This window comes from Leopardus geoffroyi, chromosome D1 (genome assembly GCF_018350155.1).
Source record: "Leopardus geoffroyi isolate Oge1 chromosome D1, O.geoffroyi_Oge1_pat1.0, whole genome shotgun sequence".
Taxonomy (NCBI): Eukaryota; Metazoa; Chordata; class Mammalia; order Carnivora; family Felidae; genus Leopardus; species Leopardus geoffroyi.
This window is the reverse complement of record NC_059329.1, coordinates 81,552,419-81,573,597: the sequence shown is the minus strand read 5'-3', so window position 1 is coordinate 81,573,597 and position 21,179 is coordinate 81,552,419. Positions and strand designations below refer to the sequence as shown.

The 21,179-nt window shown below is 36.9% G+C and overlaps 1 protein-coding gene across 2 annotated transcripts in view; it reads right to left on the bottom strand.

Moving 5' to 3' along the window:
• The window catches only part of ANO3 (anoctamin 3), a 424,570-nt gene that overhangs the window by 41,917 nt on the left and 361,474 nt on the right, over positions 1-21,179 (bottom strand). For both annotated transcript variants that reach the window (XM_045484806.1, XM_045484807.1), the window contains 3 exons: positions 5,743-5,825; positions 5,178-5,318; positions 4,510-4,674 (listed from right to left, as the gene is read on the bottom strand). In XM_045484806.1, coding sequence (XP_045340762.1) covers positions 4,510-4,674; positions 5,178-5,318; positions 5,743-5,825 — 389 coding nt within the window. The remainder of the gene's footprint in view (positions 1-4,509; positions 4,675-5,177; positions 5,319-5,742; positions 5,826-21,179) is intronic.

Sequence of the window (21,179 nt, the reverse complement as noted above, 5' to 3'; positions counted from 1 at the left end):
TTATATAGCAACAATGTATTAATTTTGTAATTTAAAACTAAAAATAGATAAAAATAATAGACTTCAGAAAGGAAAAAACTCATTAAAAAGAAGTAAGACTACTGAAAATTAGCCCAGTGGTACGATTTTTGCATGAACCAATTAAATATTTCAAATTTTCTTATATTTTAGATGTACATTGGATCAAAATACATAATACAACATGTTAGATGTGATTCCCTTTCTACAGACAACTCTGAGTACTTAGAAATTTATGAATGAGTAATAGGTAATATTTAAAGAAAAAAAGTGAAAAAATTATAAATAAATGAGATGTGGTTTGAAGAGCTTAAAAAGAACAAAGAAAAGATTATTGGCATTCCTATATCGGACTGAAGGTTAATAAATAAACTCTATCATTTAAAGATGAAAAGAAAGGGAAAAATTAAAGAAAGTGTTGGTATTTTGCAATAAAGACAATGGGGTGTATATGGACTTATAAACAGAAATAAAATTTTAAAATATTGAAGAGAAGCAAATAGGAAAAAGGTTAACATTTATTGAGACCCATCCACATACTAGAAGATCTCACTTAATCTTTCAATACTCCTATGCGTTAGTTTTATCACCCTCATTTGAACGCTCAGAGATGTTTGTGGCATGGCTAGGATCACAAAGATCAAGTGCAAATCTTTGCTTTGCTTCTGTCCTGTGTCCACTGCTTTTTATTCAGACACCAAACTGAGGAGAGACACCACAAAGTGATGAGAGCCTGGGCAGTATTCAGAGGGCAGGGGAAGGGCAGGGGGCACACATGGGAACAGAGGGAATAGAGTGTGTGTGTGTGTGTGTGTGTGCACGTGCGCTCACGCACGTGTGCTGGCATGCGGCTCAGCCACTGATAAACCTTTTCTCTATGCAGTGAAAGACAAAATTTAAAAAGTGACCCAAGTTTGCTACCTGGGTGGGTGTGGTTTTATGGATGACTCATATATAGAGTAAAAATAAAGTGCATTCCATTTCTAATTTGTTCCAAATTTTATGCCATGGTAGAATGTTTTAAAAGTAAAGATTCTTTTTTTCTGATTATAAGTAAAAATCTACATATAAATATTTGAAAGAACCAAAAAGGTTACACTAAATCAAATTATTATCCCACTATTGAGAGATAACCACATTTTATTGCCATTCCTTACAGTGTCAACATTTTATTGTTATTCCTTTATAGTTTAAAAATGCAGGTATGTTCTAATGGAAATCAAGTGCAGTTGTAGATGCTTTGTATGTATCTGCATGTCATGTCCTTAAATAATATTAAAATAGCATTTTACTTGGTTATATTATGTTCCATTATATAGAACTTGAATTAATATTCTCTTATTTTTGCTCATTTAAGGGGTCTGTTGCCAATATTTACTACTTTAAATAATACAATAAAAACCTATACTTCTACATAAATCTTGGCCTGCCATCATTTATGATTTCTTTAAAATATCAGAAATTAATATCAAATATTTATCTTTTACTAGTTCTAAATGGAAAATAAGCTTATTGTAAAAAAACGTGAAAATGCAAACTATGTTTACCATTAGACAATATGTAAAGAAAATAATCACCAGTACTTTTCAGAGATAACTCCTGATAACATTTTTATGTATACTTGGGATTTTTATCTGTGTAGCTGTAATTGCTCATTAGTTTGATTTTCGATACTATCTTTGCCCGATATATTTTTAAAATCCGGTTTATGTTTGTTCATCAATCATTACATCTTTGTCTAAATTTGGGATTAATTTATACAACAGGAAATTATCATCTTTTTACTTAAAATTCAAAAGAACATCTTATTAATACAGTGTTTTAGATGACATAGCATTACTTTTGTGTAATCATTATTTTTCCAATTTTTTCCATGTTTGATAATGTACTCAGAATATCTACTTTTACTTTTAGGAGTTTTGAACATACTTTTTTTTTCCAGAGAACCTGACATTTTTCCTGAGAATTCTAAAATTTATCAGCATAGTGATTACATAATACAATATCCTAATATTTTAATGTCTTTCGTATCTGTAAGTGTATCTTATTAGGTACACTTATTAGTGTACACTAATTAGTGGTTATTCACCTATCAAATACCCAGTGGCTCCCCACTGCTCACAAGAAGAAAAAAGAAAAAAAAAGATGATGTCCAAATTATTTACATGCTATTCCAGATCTCCACAGCTAGGCACTGATCTACTTTTCTAATTTCTCTTTCTTCATTCTCCAATAAATTTATGTTTTATAGACACCCCTTACCATTCCCTTAGAACAAAGAATATGCACTTCTGGGGTTCTGTACATTTGTGGGTTGAATTTCCCCAAATGACAATTCACTTTCTGCTCTTTCTTGGCTCATCAGAATAAGTACCCTGTCCTCTTTGCATGGAGTCTTCTGATACACCATCACAACCCTACCAATTTAAGGGGCAGTGTGTGGTTTCTTTCCCATTTTACTCAAAGCCTTCTTTGCTTCGACTATGATAACATTCATTCTTCAGTGTTTTCCATGTCCCTACTTGCCTGTAAGGTCATCCTAGATAGCAGGACTCTGGACAATCATTTTTATGTCAACTAACCTACTAAAAATAAAAAACAAAGTCAATTTAAGACCAGACTGGTTGGTTGCTTGTGTTCCCTAGAAACAAACACATCATTTATTTAGCCTCCTTTTCCTCACATAATGAAGCCAATCCAAATAATCTTTGTTTACTGTAAAATTGTCATAACCAATTGATTTTGTTAGAACCAAGATCTTTCACTGTCTACCAGAAGAGTATAATCATAAATATAAAAACCTACATCTATGCCATGAATGGCTCCTCCTTCAATGTAGTGACTTGTGCAGTGTGCAACCTATAGTACCTTACATACATTACCATCCATGCCTCCCCATCTTCGTATTATATTTTTTTCAGTGTTTATTATTTACTTTAATGTATGAGCCAAGGACATAAATTAAATATATTATGTGGTTTATTTGGAGAGACTGCAAATAGTATTTTCCTTCTACCAGAAAAATTAATCTGAAGAAAGCTGATCCCAGTAGGAAATATTAACTATCATCCTTGCATTAAAACTTACTTATCACAATCACTTTTCACTTTTCTTTGAAAATCTTTCCTGATTATTTTAAATGGTCCTAGCCCTCTCCAGTCTAAACACGCAAAGCATCTGTGTCAATCTATATTGGGAACCAAATGCACATTACCTGTACATAATATCAACATCGTTATTTGTATATTGCTCATATATCTACAAAAATTATCTCATGATGTAAATATATCAGCATTAACACTTAGTATATGTATGATCTAGGACAAGTTATTTAAACTCTCCAAATCTGTTTCCTTATTTACATAATGGAGAGAATACTGGTCTTGTGTCATTGTTGGAATAATTAAAGGACGGAGATTATCCTAAGTGTGCTAAACAGTGCCTCCTGTCTTCAGAGAAAATTGGACCCCACCCATAGTCCTTGCTGAAAATGTGGACCTAGGCATAATAATGTCCTCTCATCCATATAGGTCACAAGTCAATCAGTGGACATGATGTTGAACCAATCAGATGCTCTCTCTGAGAAATTAGTACATTGAAACAGTAGATAATTTCAGTTAAACGGACTATGGAAACCTGACCAACATGGTCATGTAGTTAGAGCCAAAGAAGATAACAAAATCATTGCAATACCACAGCATCCCTGGCGGCTATGAGAGAAAGATGGATCATGGTTGAATAAAGGCAGACATTTCTTGATAGAAGAGGGTAGACATGCAAACAGAAGAACTGAAAAAGGAAGGAAGGAAGGAAGGAAGGAAGGAAGGAAGGAAGGAAGGAAGAAAGAGAGAAAGAAAGAAAGAAGAAAGGAAGGAAGGAAGATGAAAAGAGAAAGAAAAAGGATGGGTGGATAGAAGAAAGGAAGGACGGAAATTAGGAAGGAAGGAAAGAGGGAAGGAAAGAAGGATGGAGGAAGGAAAGAAGGAAGGAGGGGAGGAAGGAAGGAAGCAAGGGAGGAAGGAAGGAAGGAGAAAAATGCTTAGACCCAGAGAAAGAGAAATAGAGTAGCTATTTTCTATATCACATTAAGCCTTGGAGATAACAAGCTTTCTATTTCGAATAGATTTTTCTATATCTTTGTAACAAATTCTCCACTGAGGTTCAGTTTTTTGGAATGGTTTTTGAACCCAAAAAATCCCTTATTTGAATGAAAAGAGCATAGCACTTTTTCTAGCCCACACTAGACACGCTAGAATGGAAGTTTTCACTAACAAGACTATAAACTCAAAGGACAAGGATGACAGTACAACCATTATTTATTTTAATTAAAAAAATCCATTATCCATACCACACAGATGAATTTTGTTTCTGCTAAACTGAGTTGCATTGCTGGTCTCATTTTGGATTCCCGTAAATACAATCCAAGCATGCAGGAAACAGACTTCTCCCCTACCCATGCCTTTTCGCCTATTGAAAACTGTAAACACTTACAAGATTCAGTGCCATAATGATTACAAAATTGATACAGACAGCAGCAGCTGATGTTGCAAATTGCCAGTGTTGTTTGATGAAATTCCACTTGAACGATGCAAACTGTTCCATGACAACCAGGCGATACACGACAACAGCAAACACTGCAGTGATCACCAAAGAAATCTACAATAAGGGAGACCAGAGGAGACATCCATACTTTGCATAATTCACAAACCAAAAGCAATACCATAGATTAATATACTGCCCCCACAGAGCTAAAGGAGTTGCCTTTTCCAAGAAAGAATACATCGTTTTTTTTTCTTTTAAGGGATTGAGTTACATTAGAGTCAAAATACATATTGTAAGATTTAAGTTGCTCAAATTTCCACTTTCAAGTGGAATGCTTAGTCTTAATAAATTTCAGGGAAACACAAAAAATATCCATTTTATCTTAGATGATTTTTGTTTCTCTGAAAGAGTGTTTTATTTAAAGATATTCCCAAATTGTCTTTGCAATCATTCATGACCTGCCGTTATTTTAATTTTGTTTAATAGTATGTAGTACCAAGGTATTGAGCTGGATATGGTTTCTTGTGCTCTGAGGGTTGCAAAATAAGTTGGTATCTTAGAACTTCCTTCTAAACATGGAATCCAACAACATTCTGATACTGATGGTTATACTTTACCATGAAGAATATTCCTGAGATAGAAACAAGAAGACGAGTGACTTTGTCTGAGGAAGGCTGATGTGGCTCAGGTTTCCCACTAATGGGATTCACTCTCTCCATCTTATAATACTTGGCTTCAAACTGGGGACGAAGTGTTTCCTGGAAGAGAGACTAAAGTTACCTACATATCAAAGTCATAAATTAAAAAAAAATCATCCAGTGGTTGATACAAAATTCCTGGATTTTGGCTTACTTTTATAAGCAAGTCTTGGAAAAGAAGCAACTTAAAAAAAAATAAAATGCCAATTATTTTCCAGATAATCCCTAACATATATATTAATTAGCACAATTTTTCAGTAATGTCATTTTAGGAAATATCATGGAAGTGCTTTGAAAAAAATTACATAACTCCATCAATGAGCTCTCTTCTCTTCCTGAAATAAGAAATGTTGTTAGTAAAAAACACCAAGGGAAAATCTAATGGTGTTTAATTGCTTCCAGCTTGGATGTTAAGGACAGTGAATACTTTTCTGCATCCTGTGTTATCCCAGTTTTTGTATCTCCTGGTTTCATAACATCTTACCTCCTCTTCTTCCCATTCAATAAGGTCCCAAGTATAGGTCAGTGTACTTCTTCTCCTTTTCCAAAATTCCAAGAAGACGGTGGCTACAGATAATATTAATCATCATTATTATTATTAATTATTTACCCTTTACCCAACCACATCACATTCTTTCATCATTGCTTTTCTTTTTTGGATTAATGCATTTCCACTGCATTGTTAAATTATTAAAACAAATTAAACTTGTATTGTATTTATATAAATGGACTTTTATTTTTCCCTCACCCCTTCCTCCATGTCTCTGTACATTACTGTCAGCATAAACTCCTACAAAGTAATTTTTTTCAATGGATTATAAGCATAGACCTTTGCTAGTATGACCTATCAAAGTGATGCTACAAGAGATGGTCAATATTAGTGAGCTAAATCTATATTGTCCCTTTTGACTTGTATACGTTTATTCAAAATCATTTAAAAGACCTAGAGAATGGCTTCTCCAGCCAGGAATGACAATAAAGACTAGATGCTACTCCTCCAGAACCCAGAGAGGGATGGGTTGGGAAAGAGAGAGGAAAAGTGCAAGGTTATCATGGTGGAAGGAGAAGAAAAGAAAAAAGCCAGAGAAAACACTTGGATGCATTTTCTAGGTGAACTCAGCATGGACTACAAGGGCCTCCATGGAAAAAGTAAAGAAATGCCTGAACCATAATGTGAATATTCTGTGTAAACAATTAAGCGAAAGATTGATTTTTTTTCTGGTAAGTGGTCTTCATCTTACAGCAAGCATTCAAGACTTTGTGGACATCATTAAGACCTCATACATGCATTCTTAAAAGCCGTGGTACCATTCATCCATCTCACCATCCATCCATCCATCCATTTGCTGTTCTCTCATTTGGGGCAAGGAACTCTAACCTCAGGGATCTTCTTATCTGGTAGAGTGAGACAGTCATCTAAAGAAAGTTAACTTACATTGTAGTAAGAGTTATAATGAAGGAAGAATTATAGCAAAAACATAGAAACACGTGTTTTTGGGAAAAGACCACCAACACCACCACCACAAGCAGTTGATAGAGCAAAGGAGTGAAGTCTTCTTTCCTATCTGTGAATACAGCCTCTTGCCTTCTTCAGAAAAGAATGCCAGGGGAAGATGATTCTGAGGTTTTGTTGTCTTTTTCTTTATAATTAGAAATCAGCCCTAATATTGGTTAGAAAATACAATGTTCATAATCACATTATCTTATATCTCACTTTCTCACATATGATTTAATTTTGTCACTTGCTTTTTTTTTTAAAGTTTATTTATTTTGAAAGAAAGAGAGAGTGAAGGCATGAGGTGGGGAGAGGGGCAGAGAGAGAGGGAGAGAGAGAATCCCAAGCAGGCTCCACTCTGTCAACGCAGAGCCCAATGTGGGGCTCGATCCAACAAACCGTGAGATCATGACCTGAGCCAAACCAAGAGTCAGGTGCTTAACCAACTGAGCCACCCAGGTGTCCCTAATTTTGTTACTTTCATAACACAGGTAGATATGGCAGGTATTACTCTCATCAGACTTTTGAAACAAAGGTATGAATTTACTGTGTCCAAAAACACATAGCTAATAAATCGTAGAGTCGGGACTGAAACTCTTGCTAGTTATTGTCCATACAATCTTTATGGCTTTAATTTTTTCCCCAGTCCTACTCTATAAGTTATATACTGACTTTCTATACAGTTTTATAAGAGGAAGTATGGCTAAAAGAATCGAGATAGCCAAGCGCATTGACAGGAAGATAAATGAAGTTTTCCAAATACTTGATCTGCTATAAAAAGAGTTGGCCATGATTACTGTTACCAACAGGGAGATCTAGAACTTAAAACATAGGTGGGATATAGAGGAAGTACACTGAAGGAGAGACACAGATAAATAACTTATTATGGAAGGAAAACTGAAGAAAGAAAAGCATTGTGTTAAAATAGGCAGCTATGATGTGAAGTGATTATAAGTCTAGGACTTAAAGTCTTTCATACAGAACATGACACAGAATGTGCAATAAAATTCTAATTATTACTGACTTCAGTCAAGGTTTAAAGTTTAAATGTGTCACGTGGTCATTTCCTAATGTATCTTCCCAGCAAAACTCTGCCTAGAAGCATCTCCCAGAAAATCTAAGAAATAAAGGTAATCTTGGTTTTTGTGAGCCTGAAGGCTGGCTTTGGTGTAATTTTAACTTTCACAAATCTTTGTCCTTGGGATAAACTAGGCTTCGTGTTAAAGATCCATTCTCAGTTTGACATATATTCATTTTATTCACAAATTATTTAAACTAAAGTGAATCAATATTCTCACTTAAAAAATTTTTTAGTTAGAAGGAGGTCATGCAATTTATCAGTATACCAAACATCAAAGAAGGAAGGAAAGTACTACTTATTAACTCCTACTAAACTTAATAAAAACAAAATTAATAAAATTAGCTAACTTTGGAAATTGGAATAGTGGTTGCTTCTGAGGCTAGGATGACTGACAGGTGGTATGAGAGGACTGCTGGAGGTGATTAAAATATTCCATTTATTTTTTTAAAGTCTACTTATTTATTTTTGAGAGAGAGAGAGAGAGACAGCATGAGCAGGGAGGGGCAGAGAGAGGAGAGAGAGAATCCCAGGCAGGCTCTTCACCATCAGTGCAGAGTCTGATGCAGGTCTCAAACACATGAAACTGTGAGATCGTGACCTGAGCTGAAAACAAGAGTCGGATGCTTAACCTAGGAGCATCCTGAAATATTCCATCTTTTAACAGGAGAGCCATCTAGGAGCCCTGAAATATTCCATACTTTTAACAGGAGAGGTGGCTATAAAAGTTTGTCATTTTCCAAAGTGATCAAAACATATCTACGGAGATTTCATTGCATGTAAATTATACCTCAAAAGACCCAAAGACCATATTTTAGAAAGTAAGTAAATTTTGAAATACCAACTGATGAAAAATATCAATGGGCTTGATTCTTACGACAACCCTGAAGTTTCCCCCCAGGTTTACAGCAGGAGGCTCTGAGCTTGAGTGAGGGCCTGAAAAGGAAGCGGGATTCTGGGAAGACCGTATCTCATTGTACAGCCAATTTCAGAGCAGATGCAAAACCCAAATTATGAACTTGGGCAATTAGATGGGACCTGAAGAGTAGGCTGAACCTTAGGAAGGCTTGCACGATACCCTGACACAACTATATCAAATAGCCATGGAAAGAAGAAAGGGTATTTACATATGCCAACACCTGAGAAAAAGGGTGGAGCGGAAGCATCCTGCTGAAGTGGCCTCAAGGTCCTTTCAAGTAGGTACAGGTGTGTGGCCTAATATAAACACAGCAGGAAAGACTAAGACTTACCATAAACTGCAAAGTGCTCAGTCCATCTAAACGCACTCAAACTTCAATAATACATAATCAAATAAACCACCACACTGCCCTGAGTCATCAGCAAGATATGTCCCACTGGTTTGCCTCCTACACTAAAAAGTAAATTCTAAAAAGTAAATTCTAGATCATGACATGAGCCAAAGTCGGACGCTTAACCGGCTGAGCCACCCGGAAGCCCCAAGGTCTTCTGACCATTTATATTTTTTAAAGTTTTAATAATGTTTACTTATTTTGGGGGGGGGAGAGAGAGAGAGAGAGCGAGCATGAGCAGGGGAGGGGAAGAGAGAGGGAAGCACAGAATGTGAAGCAGGCTCCAGGCTCTGAGCTGTCAGTACAGAGCCTGAAGCGAGGCTTGAACTCACGAACTTCGAGATCAAGACCTGAACCTAAGTTGGATGTTCAACCGACTGAGCCACCCAGGCGCCGCATGCCCATTTCTTAAGTGGGTTGTTTGCTCTTTGGGTGTTGAGTATCTCTTGATAGTAGAGGATGAGAGGATGAACTGGCATGTAGTTCAGGATTAAATAACTGGTATGGGAATTTCAAGAAGAATTAGGAGTCTTCTAATCAGTGACTTCTAAAAGAGTATATTATAAGCCATGAAAGTGACAAGCAAATATTCATAATTTTATTGTAATTGGTGGTGAAAATTTTGGCATGCACTCATGTGGAAGGACAAAGGAACAATGGCTCAGAATGAGCAGGGTGGCAGAGACCGTGAGATGGTAAAGAGGACAGGGAGTATATTAAAGTTTCTCAATGTAAAAGTGAAAATACTTTAAAAATGAAAATGTATAAAGGAAAAATAATTTCACCTAGAACAAAGTGTCAATACAAATATAGATGTTGATGAAGTTATAGAAAGTTATAGCATATTGTATATATATGTGTATATATATTGTGTATATATGATAAGTAGCTAGATAAATCAGATATATTATAGTTATATATACATAGTGCCCAAAAGAAAATACGCCAGGTTTTAACACTAATTGTCTATGGGAAATGGATTATAGAGCAGTTTTATTTCCTACAAAGTATACATTGTACAAGTTGTACAACTGCCTATGTTCTTTTTACCCTTCCGTGTGTAGAGTTTATCAACTCTTCCTCTTGGTCCTGTGAAACTGGGTTGCAGATGGGGGAGGAAGATAAGAGGCCTCCATTGGAGAAGGGCATTTTGTTATCAGGGCAAAGTCAGCTTTCACATGAGTCATGGAGGTAGGAGGAATATTATGGAAAAGCTGAGGATGATGTGGCATAATTCTGTCCCTCGGCAAGTATACATTGTGTTTATTTTTTTTACTCCTGCCTCTGACTATAGTGACAGTTTTCTCCACTTAAAAAAAACTTTAAAATACACAGGCTGCATCTTGAATTTCCATTTCCTCATGTCCAATGCCAGTGGCTTCCCTTTGTGATCTAAAGCCAATGGCACAGAGTAACAGAATCATAAAGTTAAGCATCTCAAAGAGGTTAGATTCCATGTGTAGTTTTCTCCATTATTTCAAATTTCAGAAAACAAGGCCCAGAGTGGTTGACAAGCATCACTGACCTTGCCTAGAAATCTGCCAAAGCATCTACAACACTTTACCTTCTTCTACATCTGCTTTCATCTACACTTAGAAGTTAAGTTTCTAGAGTTTCTTTCTTCCTTAGCATTTTTAGTGTTTGGCACACTGACATAATCAGTTAATGTTACATTGAACTGAATTAAAAAAATTTTTTTAAGCTTATTTATTTTGAGTGAGTAAGAGAGAGAGGGCGTGTGTGGAGAGGGGCAGAGAGAGAGGAGGGAGAGAATCCCAAGCAGGCTCCACGTTGTCAGCACAGAGCCCAGTGTGGGGCTCTAACTCATGAACCATGAGATCATGACCTGAACTGAAACCCAGAATCAGACGCTTAACTGACTGAGCCACCCAGGTGCCCCTGATCTGAATTGTTGAGTGGAATCCAGTGATTGTGACTCCAACTTCTGGCTAAGTGCTCTTTCCATTATTCCAGAGGTTTTCAAATGATGCTCCATGGAGATATGGGAAGAGAGTCCCATAGAGAAGTCCCTTCTATACCTGTTTTATATATTAAGCAATTAAGTTCAATTTGATTTGGAACAATTATTATTTAAAAAGGTTTAAAAACGACTTCACGGGGCGCCTGGGTGGCGCAGTCGGTTAAGCGTCCGCCTTCAGCCAGGTCACGATCTCGCGGTCCGTGAGTTCGAGCCCCGCGTCGGGCTCTGGGCTGATGGCTCAGAGCCTGGAGCCTGTTTCCGATTCTGTGTCTCCCTCTCTCTCTGCCCCTCCCCCGTTCATGCTCTGTCTCTCTCTGTCCCAAAAATAAATAAACGTTCAAAAAAAAAAAAAAATTAAAAACGACTTCACTACATTCAGGGGGTAGGAGTTCATGGAGAAGGAGCAGGGGAAAGAGGTCAGTCCCCAGCACAAACGAAGTTAAATATGTCTGAATACAGAGAGCAAAAAGGAATTCCAAGTATTGTTTTCATCAGAAGAGATAAAGATTTAAAGCCTTCTCGAAAGAAGACCCGCTGAAACAACAGTTTATCAGAGCAACACTTCTGAGATCGCCAATGTAGATAACATCCAAGTACCACTAAAGACTCTCTTCCACTCCCCAGATTTATTTTCAGTAACATCCTCAAGCATAATGTGCCTTTCCCACAGAGGATTGCAACATCACTATACATGAGGTAGAAATAGAAACCTCACAGAACAGGTTCTACCATTAGCAGAAGGGCCTCGAATGTGGAACGCTTGATGTGTCCATGCCCAGAGAAAGCTACTTTCTCCCCCGCCTCCCCGCCTTAGCACCTTACAAAAAATATAGTTCATGGAGTTCTTTACATAACTATAAAGTAGGCTAATCAACAGAAAGACCTTATAAATATGTGGAAGTGACAAGATTTGGACTGAACTGTACTTGACACTGTGCCTTGGGAACTGGTTAGTCAGGACTTGCTTGTCTTGTTAAATTTCCTCTTTGTCTAAGGCCATCATGTCTCTCTTTAACTTTACTTCCAATTTCCCTCCCCTCCTTCTTCCTCTCTAACAACACTAAGTAGAAAAGAAAACAACAAACAACTAGGTTCTAAGAACATGGTAAGGCCAGCATTGGAACCCTAAGCACTGACAGTCTTCACCAATTCCTAAAATCAGGCTTGATAGGTTTTCCTCTAGGAAAATGCATTTAGAAGTAAGAATATACACAGAAACAGCAACATGCTATATTAAGATGCCATGAGAACTCCCACGACAATCTTGACCAGAGCATACTTTTTGATGTTAAGAGTCCCTCTAAAGCTACCTCTTCTGTCACTCAATATGGTATTGGCATTTATGTATACACATTATAGTAGCATTTGTTCAAATTTAAATGGATACTTTCAATTGACTTGCTATAAAATTGGGAGTCCACACAAATAAAAACTCATCAGCATTTGCCGCATAGTTTTCTAAAATATAATAACCATTTCAAGCACAGGATTAATTTCTTTTAGGCCCTTTCTTCATCTTATCATTCAACTATTTGATACACTTAAATTTCCCAATTCTGCTGGACATTTTCTGATTACAAATATAAAAACACCAGCGCAAATAACTGGACCAGCACCTTGCCTGGTTCACTTCTGAAACAGGTGTAGCAGTGCCTGCTTTATATGAAGCTTTCAAGAAGTATATGCTGAATGAAGAAAATAAAAGAAAGAAGGAAATAAAAGTCATCTACACTCTCACCATTGATAAACAGCTATAATGAAATTTTTGGTAATTCCATCCAAATATTTTTCTTGAACAGTGTATTTATGACTGGTATGTACCCAAAGGTATGGTCACACTGGTTGTTAATTTATGACTGAAAAAAGAAAAAAACATGGGGTGCCTGGGTGGCTCAGTTGGTTAAGCCTCCGACTTCAGCCCAGGTCATGATCTCATCATTCCTGGGTTCAAGCCCTGCGACAGGCTCTGTGCTGACAGCTCAGAGTCTGGCATGTATTTTAGATAACTGTCTGTCTGTCTGTCTCTGTCTCTGTCTCTCTGCCCCTCCCCAACCCATACTCTGTCTCTCTCTGTCTCAAAAATAAAACTTCTAAAAAATTAAAAAAAAGAAAAAAGAAAAAACAAATTCATAACTGAGTCTCTGAAATGCCTGACACCCCTTCATGTGCTGGCCTGACCTCCCCAGGAAAGCTTCACCAAGACAGGATACCTGACCAGTTAATCTCTGAAATAGCTTGTGGCCTCCAACCAAGTGATCCAGAACTAAGGTCTGCATTCATTTTAAGCTAGCGCCAGAGCCCTAAACAGTGTTAAAAATTTGCCTTTCCCTTATAATTCCAATTTCCCTCAGGAATTGGGTAGAGTTCACTCAGAACCGTGCTTGGCATGACCAGTGAATGACAGCAAGTATAAAATTGTGTTTTTTTTTTTTACATTTTTTATTTATTTTTGGGAGAGAGAGAGAGAGAGAGAGAGAGAACAAGTGGGGGAGGGGCAGAGAGAGAATGAGACACAAAATCTGAAGCAGGTTCCAGGCTCTGAGCTGTCAGCATAGAGCCCGATGCGGGGCTCGAACTCACAAACTGTGAGATCATGACCTGAACCGAAGTCGGACGCTTAACTAACTGAGCCACCCAGGTGCCCCAAATGACAGCCAGTATAAAAGAAATGAGTGGGGTGTCTGGGTGGTCACTTGGTTAAGTGCTGGACTTTGGCTCAGGTCACAATCGCACAGTTCATGAGTTCAAGCCCCGCATTGGGCTCTGTGCTGACAGCTCAGAGCCTGGAGCCTGCTTCAGATTCTGTGTTTCCCTCTCTCTCTCCCCCTCCCCTGCTCACACTTTGTCTCTCTTTCCCTCTCAAAAAAAAATAAATAAACATTAAAAAATTGTTTTTAAAGAAATTACTAACTTCATTTTTATAATAAACACAACAAAATTTATCTTCTTGATCAAGTTACAGTGATCTTCAAAAAACAAAAAAACAAAAAACAAAAAACAAAAACACCTAGGAAAGGCAATGTGGTGCTAGACAAAGAATGTGGTTTGGAGTAGGCATGTTCTGGGTTTGCAAGCTGCCTATACGCCTTTCTAATTGTGTGACAAATGACAGGGACAGAAGCTTAAATAATGATAACTCTCCATTTTCACAACTTTGAGAGTAGTAAAATCATCTTCATAGGGGAGATGAATGAATTAAATGAGGTGCAGTTTGTAAGTGGTCTAACTATGCTTAATTCATTTTAATTGTATAACAAATTTTAATAACCAATTTTTCTCAATATTCTATTGTCATACAGAGGAAATTTTATATATAGACAAAGTTCTTGGTTTCTACTGCATAAAAGATATACAATATAAAATATACTTTATAAAACTGAAACATATTGTATATCTTTCTGCAAGAAAAATAAAGATATTGTCACTCTTTATATTTAAATTGATTCACAAATTCAGTCATAATCAGTTTCCACATACTTTTCATCTTTTGCCCATAACCTAGCAAACAACATACTGTCTGTCCTTTTTCTTCTTTTGAGTTTAAGACCGTAAAACTGCTTCTAGAGTAAATATTTTAATTCAAAACTTATTGGTTTTGAGAGTCCATTTGTCTATTCCTAAAGAGAGTATACAAAAAAAAAAAAAAAAAAAAAAGGAAAATGTGTTGCATCATAGTCCCAAAGAGGAAGAAGAGAACTAGCATTTACTGAGCACTTACATTGTCCCAGACTTTGTGCTTGCTATTTTTAAATTAACCAATATCATTTCCCCAACAACGCAGGTAAATTAAAATGTTATTGATCTCATTCAGTTGATAAGCAAATTGAAGCTCTTGCAGGTTAGGTTACCTAAGGAAGACATTTGGCTGAAATCCAAATCCAAATCTGAACGTTGACCTTTTTCTTGCCAACAGCAAAACGACTCCAAATATGGTTTGGGATAGAAATTTTTGAGCTATATAATTTGCAGCATCTTTCTGGGAAGAAATTAGCAGCACAGATGAAAATGTTTAAGCAAATTTCTAATAGATCTAAATGAGATGGAGAACTTCGTGAAGGCTCACTGCTCATCCACTCAGTGCTCCATCAATCAAGAGTCTAAAGTTCTTTGACCTGAAATCCTTTCTGTTTTTGTTTTTGTTTGGAGCCTAAAAATGATTATTAACCATTCTTTTGACTGCCTCTACCAACACAGAAATCTCTGCATTGGTCTCTTAGAGGACTTTTCCTTTGCAGTAAAACTCTAATAAGATTTTGATACATGCTTATCACTTAATTATCTGAAAAGATACATTGTTTTATTGGAATTTGTGGAGACAGACATGCACAAACAAACATAATGCTTCTTGATCCACAATTCAAGCGAATATTGAAGTAGTCAAAGAGTAACTGAATTGTGTATATTTATAATTTTGTCTAAAAGTTCCCTGTAGATGCAGCCAGAATCTCTGACCTCTTCAAATACTGGGTGGCAGAGTGGCCCTGAGTGTTTTTGACAGTTGACTAATTGACTGTTGAGTCAGGGATACATTTAGTTCGGATTTAGCAAGAGACATTTATGTGGCTTGCAGGCACTTCCATAAATTTTTCAAGATTATTAACTATCTTAATACAGCAATGAATTCTGGAGAAACTCCTTCCCCTTCATATGCTGACACTTTCAGGTGCCAGGCCAGGAGTTGTATGGAGAGGTGCTCTATGGCATCCAGCACTGATAGTGCAAAAGGAATAAGATATGAAGTACAGGAGCTAGAAAATATGCCATGGAAAATTATGTTTACATTTTCAACTCATATGTGAAACACATCTCAGACATTTTCAAATTTTCCACAATATTAAAAATACATGACATTACCGATAATGAGTTCTAAAGCTAAAATACACTTTTAAAAACTATCAATAAAAAAGACTATCAATCAACCATGCTACAGGAAGAGGAAAGACTGCATTATTCTCCTACACGTTCTATGGAATATTTTTTAAATGTCATATTAAAAGGTACTTTCATAAAACACAGACAAAAAATGTAGAGCAAAAAGCATGTGGACAGTTAATTAAAATATTGTTACCTTTCTGGATTTTTATGTTATGTATTTGAAGATTTTTTTAATTTGCAAATTTGTGATTTTTTCCCAGGTTAGTTACTTTCATACCTTATTTTGTATTCATATTTTTGTATTATTTTCTTAGAATAGCTTTGAAAATTGTGTGCCTTCTTCTCATGAATAGCTGCAATGTATCACACACATATGTGCCAGCCATCCTGCTAAATGTTTCACACGTGTGAACTTATTAAAACCTCACAACAGTTTCATGTACAAGAAATGATTTTTTGGTTGCTATTTTACTCCTCCCAGATGAACTTGACTCTGTACCCCAGGTCACTCTAACTCCTAAGCCAGGGTTACTGATTTCAAACACTCCTTCAAAGGAGGGGATTTTCAATGATCCTAGGTGTCCTTCTTTAAGGGTTCTGACCTGATTTGCACATTTTTTTTTTTCTGTAGCTAAGAGCTCCTAGGAACTGTCAGCTTCGTTAAACAGAACATGTTTTCATTGTTCTCTTCAAAGTGTTTAAGGGGCTTAGAGTCCCTTGAATGGATGAAAAATCCACTTGTCATTGTTATTTGCTATCCGTGAACTTGATTTCGGAATTCCCTTCAGGTCATGGATAAGTTTCCTTTTCTTCTGCCCTGGGTTCTGAGTCAAGAAACAAATCGAGAACCTTCTTCAGAGTGTACAGACCTAGTCTCGGCCTCTCATTCTCTCCTCGCTCTGCCCCTTGCAAGGTCGTGGCTCAGCACTGAGGATACTCAGCAAATAAACTCTGTGTGCTGTTGCTGCCATGGTTATTATTTAGCTATTCTAGCTTTCTAACCAGAAAAAAAAAAAAAGAGACGTCAGGATTTTCTAATTATCTGCCTTAATATTTAAGAAAGGATTAATAGATTGATCTTTTCCTAAAGGTGGCAAAATAAGTTATATTATGAATCTGCCAGTTTTCCCTTTTATTATATTTATGCCTTTTTGTAACTTCATTAAGTCCTTATAAAAATAAATTGCCTAGTTGATTAATGGAGCAACAGTCATCTAAAGTGATAAGGCTCTGTAATGAAATCAAGGCTCTGAAAGAAAGAAACTTGTTTCATGGTATACTCCTCCATCCAGGAATGAATCCGCTGTGCAGCACTTCTACACAACAGAGTAGAATGTACGTGTTAGAGACAGCAATACCATTTTCCAGCAGGTTGCCACTTGCAAGGTTGAGCAGTCATTTGGGGTGCTAGGCATAAGAGGCTTCACTTCAGAACTCTTCTATGAGCACGAGTATAGAGGGAGCCCAGAACTCTCCATCTCAGCAAGATGCCCCTATATCTGTATCCTACGCATCCACCTTTTCTCCTGTCATCACTCACAATTGGGTCCCATTGCCGTGCACCTTAACTCTGTTCATATCAGTTACCTAAAGAAGACCGGGATTCCAGATCATCCTTTAACCCTCAAATTTTGGTTCTTTTGTTTTAGGGCAACAGACATCGCCTTTGTGATCATCTCCTATTCTTTCGCAACACTCCGAGATACTTTCACTATACCCTCTTGTGTTCAAAGTCATCAACAGTAATGTCTTTTGTGTCCCCTCACCTTCTTGCTCTAACCAAAACCTGGGACAACCCTGAAACCCTAATTTCCATGCAGCATTCTCAGGTAATAGCTATTTGTCTCCCATACTAATAGGGGCTGAAGATGAGGTGGTGAATTTCTTGCTCCTCGTTGCTGCTTCAAGACCATTTGCTCTCCCTTCTCGTTAAAGGTTCACAGATTTGAGTCTCACATTATCAATCCATACTTTCTACTACCTCTCCTAGTGGATGTCACCTACCATTGGACACTTCTCTAGCTTTTCTAAAGATTGTTAAATTCTTGGCTCAGTGTAAATCTTTCAACAGGACTCCTAAAATAATTCTTTGAAATTGCAATATACACAGATCATCTTTCTAGGACCTTGGCTCTATCTTAAAAGTTGTTTTCTCCTACTCTATTTCACTCATGTACTCCCATAGCATACTTTTGATCAATGACTGCAAACTCTCTAAAATCTCCAATTATCAGCTCCATCCTCCTAGCTTACTCTCCAAAACCTCCAATTCCAATAATCCTTTGACTCAGATTTTCAATCCATTGACTCTTGACCAAGATTTTTCAGTTCTCAGCCCATTATATTTTGACGGTCCTTTCCTCCCCTTGTGCCCTCACTTTCTTCTTTATGATTCTAATTATCTGCCATTATACTCACCCACTTGTGTATACCCTCAGGGTTCTGACTCTTGTCTCAGCTTATCATAAACTCATAGTTTTATCAGATCCTAGTTAAAACCAACGCTCCATCTGTATCCTGTCTATCTGTATTCACGCACACCAGCATCACTGGAGGAAAATATAGGTATGCTGCGGGGAGTTGATTTGTTTTAAATTAATGATCTGACTGGAGTTGTGCCATGCTGTCATACCTTCTCTTTTCTCTTTTAACATCTAGCACATACACTCCTAACACTCTCAGTTGCAATTTTGCTGTCTACCTTATTATTATAAATAAGGTGTACTGAGGTGCCTGGGTGGCTCAGTCTGTTAAAAGCATCAGATTCTTGGATTTCAGCTCAGGTCATAATCTCACGGTTTGTGAGTTTGAGCCCCACATTGGGCTCTGGGCTGAAAGCCTGGAGCCTGCTTGGGATTCTCTCTCTCTGTTTCTCTGTCCTTCCCCTGCTCATCATGCCCTCTCCCTCTCTCTCTCTCAAAATAAATAAACATCAAAAAAAAAAGTATACAGAAAAAAACTACCCACCAAACCACATCTACCCACAATTATCTACACTTTTGTGCAATAACGTCTACACTCTCACCTGCTACAACAGAAGATTTATGAACACATAGTTAAAATGAACTTTTCTCACAAACTATCCACCAACTCTTATTGCTTGCTGAAGCAAACTGTTCAATAATGTACATGTACAATCATAAAAAGATGCCCAAGAACTATCCTCAAGTGAAAAAAGAAAGCAGATTTCATATCTGAATGAGCCAACAATTGGAAGAATATCCTAGGCAGAGGAAAAGTGAGTTTGCAGATGTCTTATACTTACTATTTTCACTGTTTTTGTTATTATTGTTAATTATATTCATTTGTTTATATACTTATTTAATTCATTCATTTATACACTTATTGAGAATTTAGTCTGTTAAAGGAATTACTCTAGCTCTGTGGATAAAGCAATTGAGAATGCAGACAAAAAATGCTTGCTTTCATGAGTTTTCTAGTACAGGAACAGACAATAAACAGCAAAAATAAGATATAGGGGATGTTAAATGGCGATAAGTGGTATGGGTAAAACAATGCAAGGAAAGGAGATAGAATAGGTCAAGAAAGGAGGGTTGTAGACTTTATAAGATGACCGTGGAAAGCCTCTCTGTCAGGAAAAAAAATCAATTAAAATTGGAGAAAAATTATTTCATTTTCATCCAATTATCATTTACTGAGTATATTTACTATGTGCCAAGGTATGGACATGGATACAAAATAATTCAGCATGTTTCCATGCTTAGTTGGAATCATCTCGACTTCTATTCGCATTGGTGCTGAACCTTTAATTTCTACCATCTCTAAACAAAAATTATTATAGTTAGGACCAATGGAGTCCTACTAAGTGTCAGGTAATGCAGAATTACTTTCCCTACCTTATCTCATCGACTCCCCACAGGTGACTAGGAGGTAGGTGGCACTCTTTCTATTTTATAAATAAGAAAGCAGTCTTGGAGAAATATGATGGTGATCAGGCTAGCTCATGAAACCAGTAAGTAGCAAAACCAGGATTCAACAAGGAAATTATGACTTGGTATCTTGAGCCTTTCCTACCATGCATGCTGCTCTCTTGGTGATTATGAGCCAGGAGTACCCAGCCAGAGGGACAGCCTCAGAGTTCTGGCACTGAATAAAGATTCAGTAGGGCTACCTTATGCTTATAAAGCCTGGTAATATAGGCAGACCATGCCGGCAGTGGTAATGCTCTAAGGAGGTAGTGTTTGTTTTTAAATTGTTTCCGTCATCTTTTAGCAATACCCCCCACTCTCTTTCTGGCTTTTTTTCCCTTTGATGGAACTGGCAGGGGAGAGGTGCCCCGATTTATTAGGGTTTTCTTAAATCGGGTGTTTACAACCTTCCTTAGCTCCCGGTTTATGTAAGTATGCATACAAGTATGTACACCTGCATATATGTATATGCTATGTCACAACTTCTACTTAACAAAGGACATTGTTGTAGAATGTCCTTAGCAACAAAATGGAGCACTTAATCTTTCCATAAAGATACAGTTAAATGAAGAAGACCATATTATAATGCCATATGACTCAGGAAAAAAAATAAGCTTATATTAAACAATTGTTAGTGTTATCAACCATAAGGAATTTCCCAGTCATCAATTTCCATTGTATCTCTGAAGAATATCATTAAATTATCCTCAAATAATATAACCATGATGCTGCTTGTTTAATTATTATTCAAGTATTTCTTTTTCTTAAAGTGCCCATGCCCCTAGGGAGAGACAAAACATAAATTCAATTTATATCTTGTTTCAAACTCAGAACCTGCTATTAATGATCTATTGCAAAAAATTTCCTATGTGTGACATCAGCATCAGGTATGTGATGCTATAGGATTTGTATGTATCTTTTTTTATACAAATAAAATATCTTTTTTATATTTTGGATCCAGAGCAATCTTTTAATTTTATTTGAGGCATGGTCCCAAGCTACATTCTGGGTCCATTTTCAGACCCATCGGTGACAATAATGTAACTTCGTGTTCTAGAAACTCCACTTGTTATCAGTTCTACCATTTCAGACAAACAAAGGTTTGCTTCTTCCAGTATATATTACGAGACTTAATGGGTGGGAAGCAATTGGAGAGTGCCAGATGAAAGGTACCATAGTAGGTTAGTACAAAAAAAAAAATAGGTAGGGCATCACACAATGTGTCATCTCAGCTGGCTTGGCTAATAAAAGTG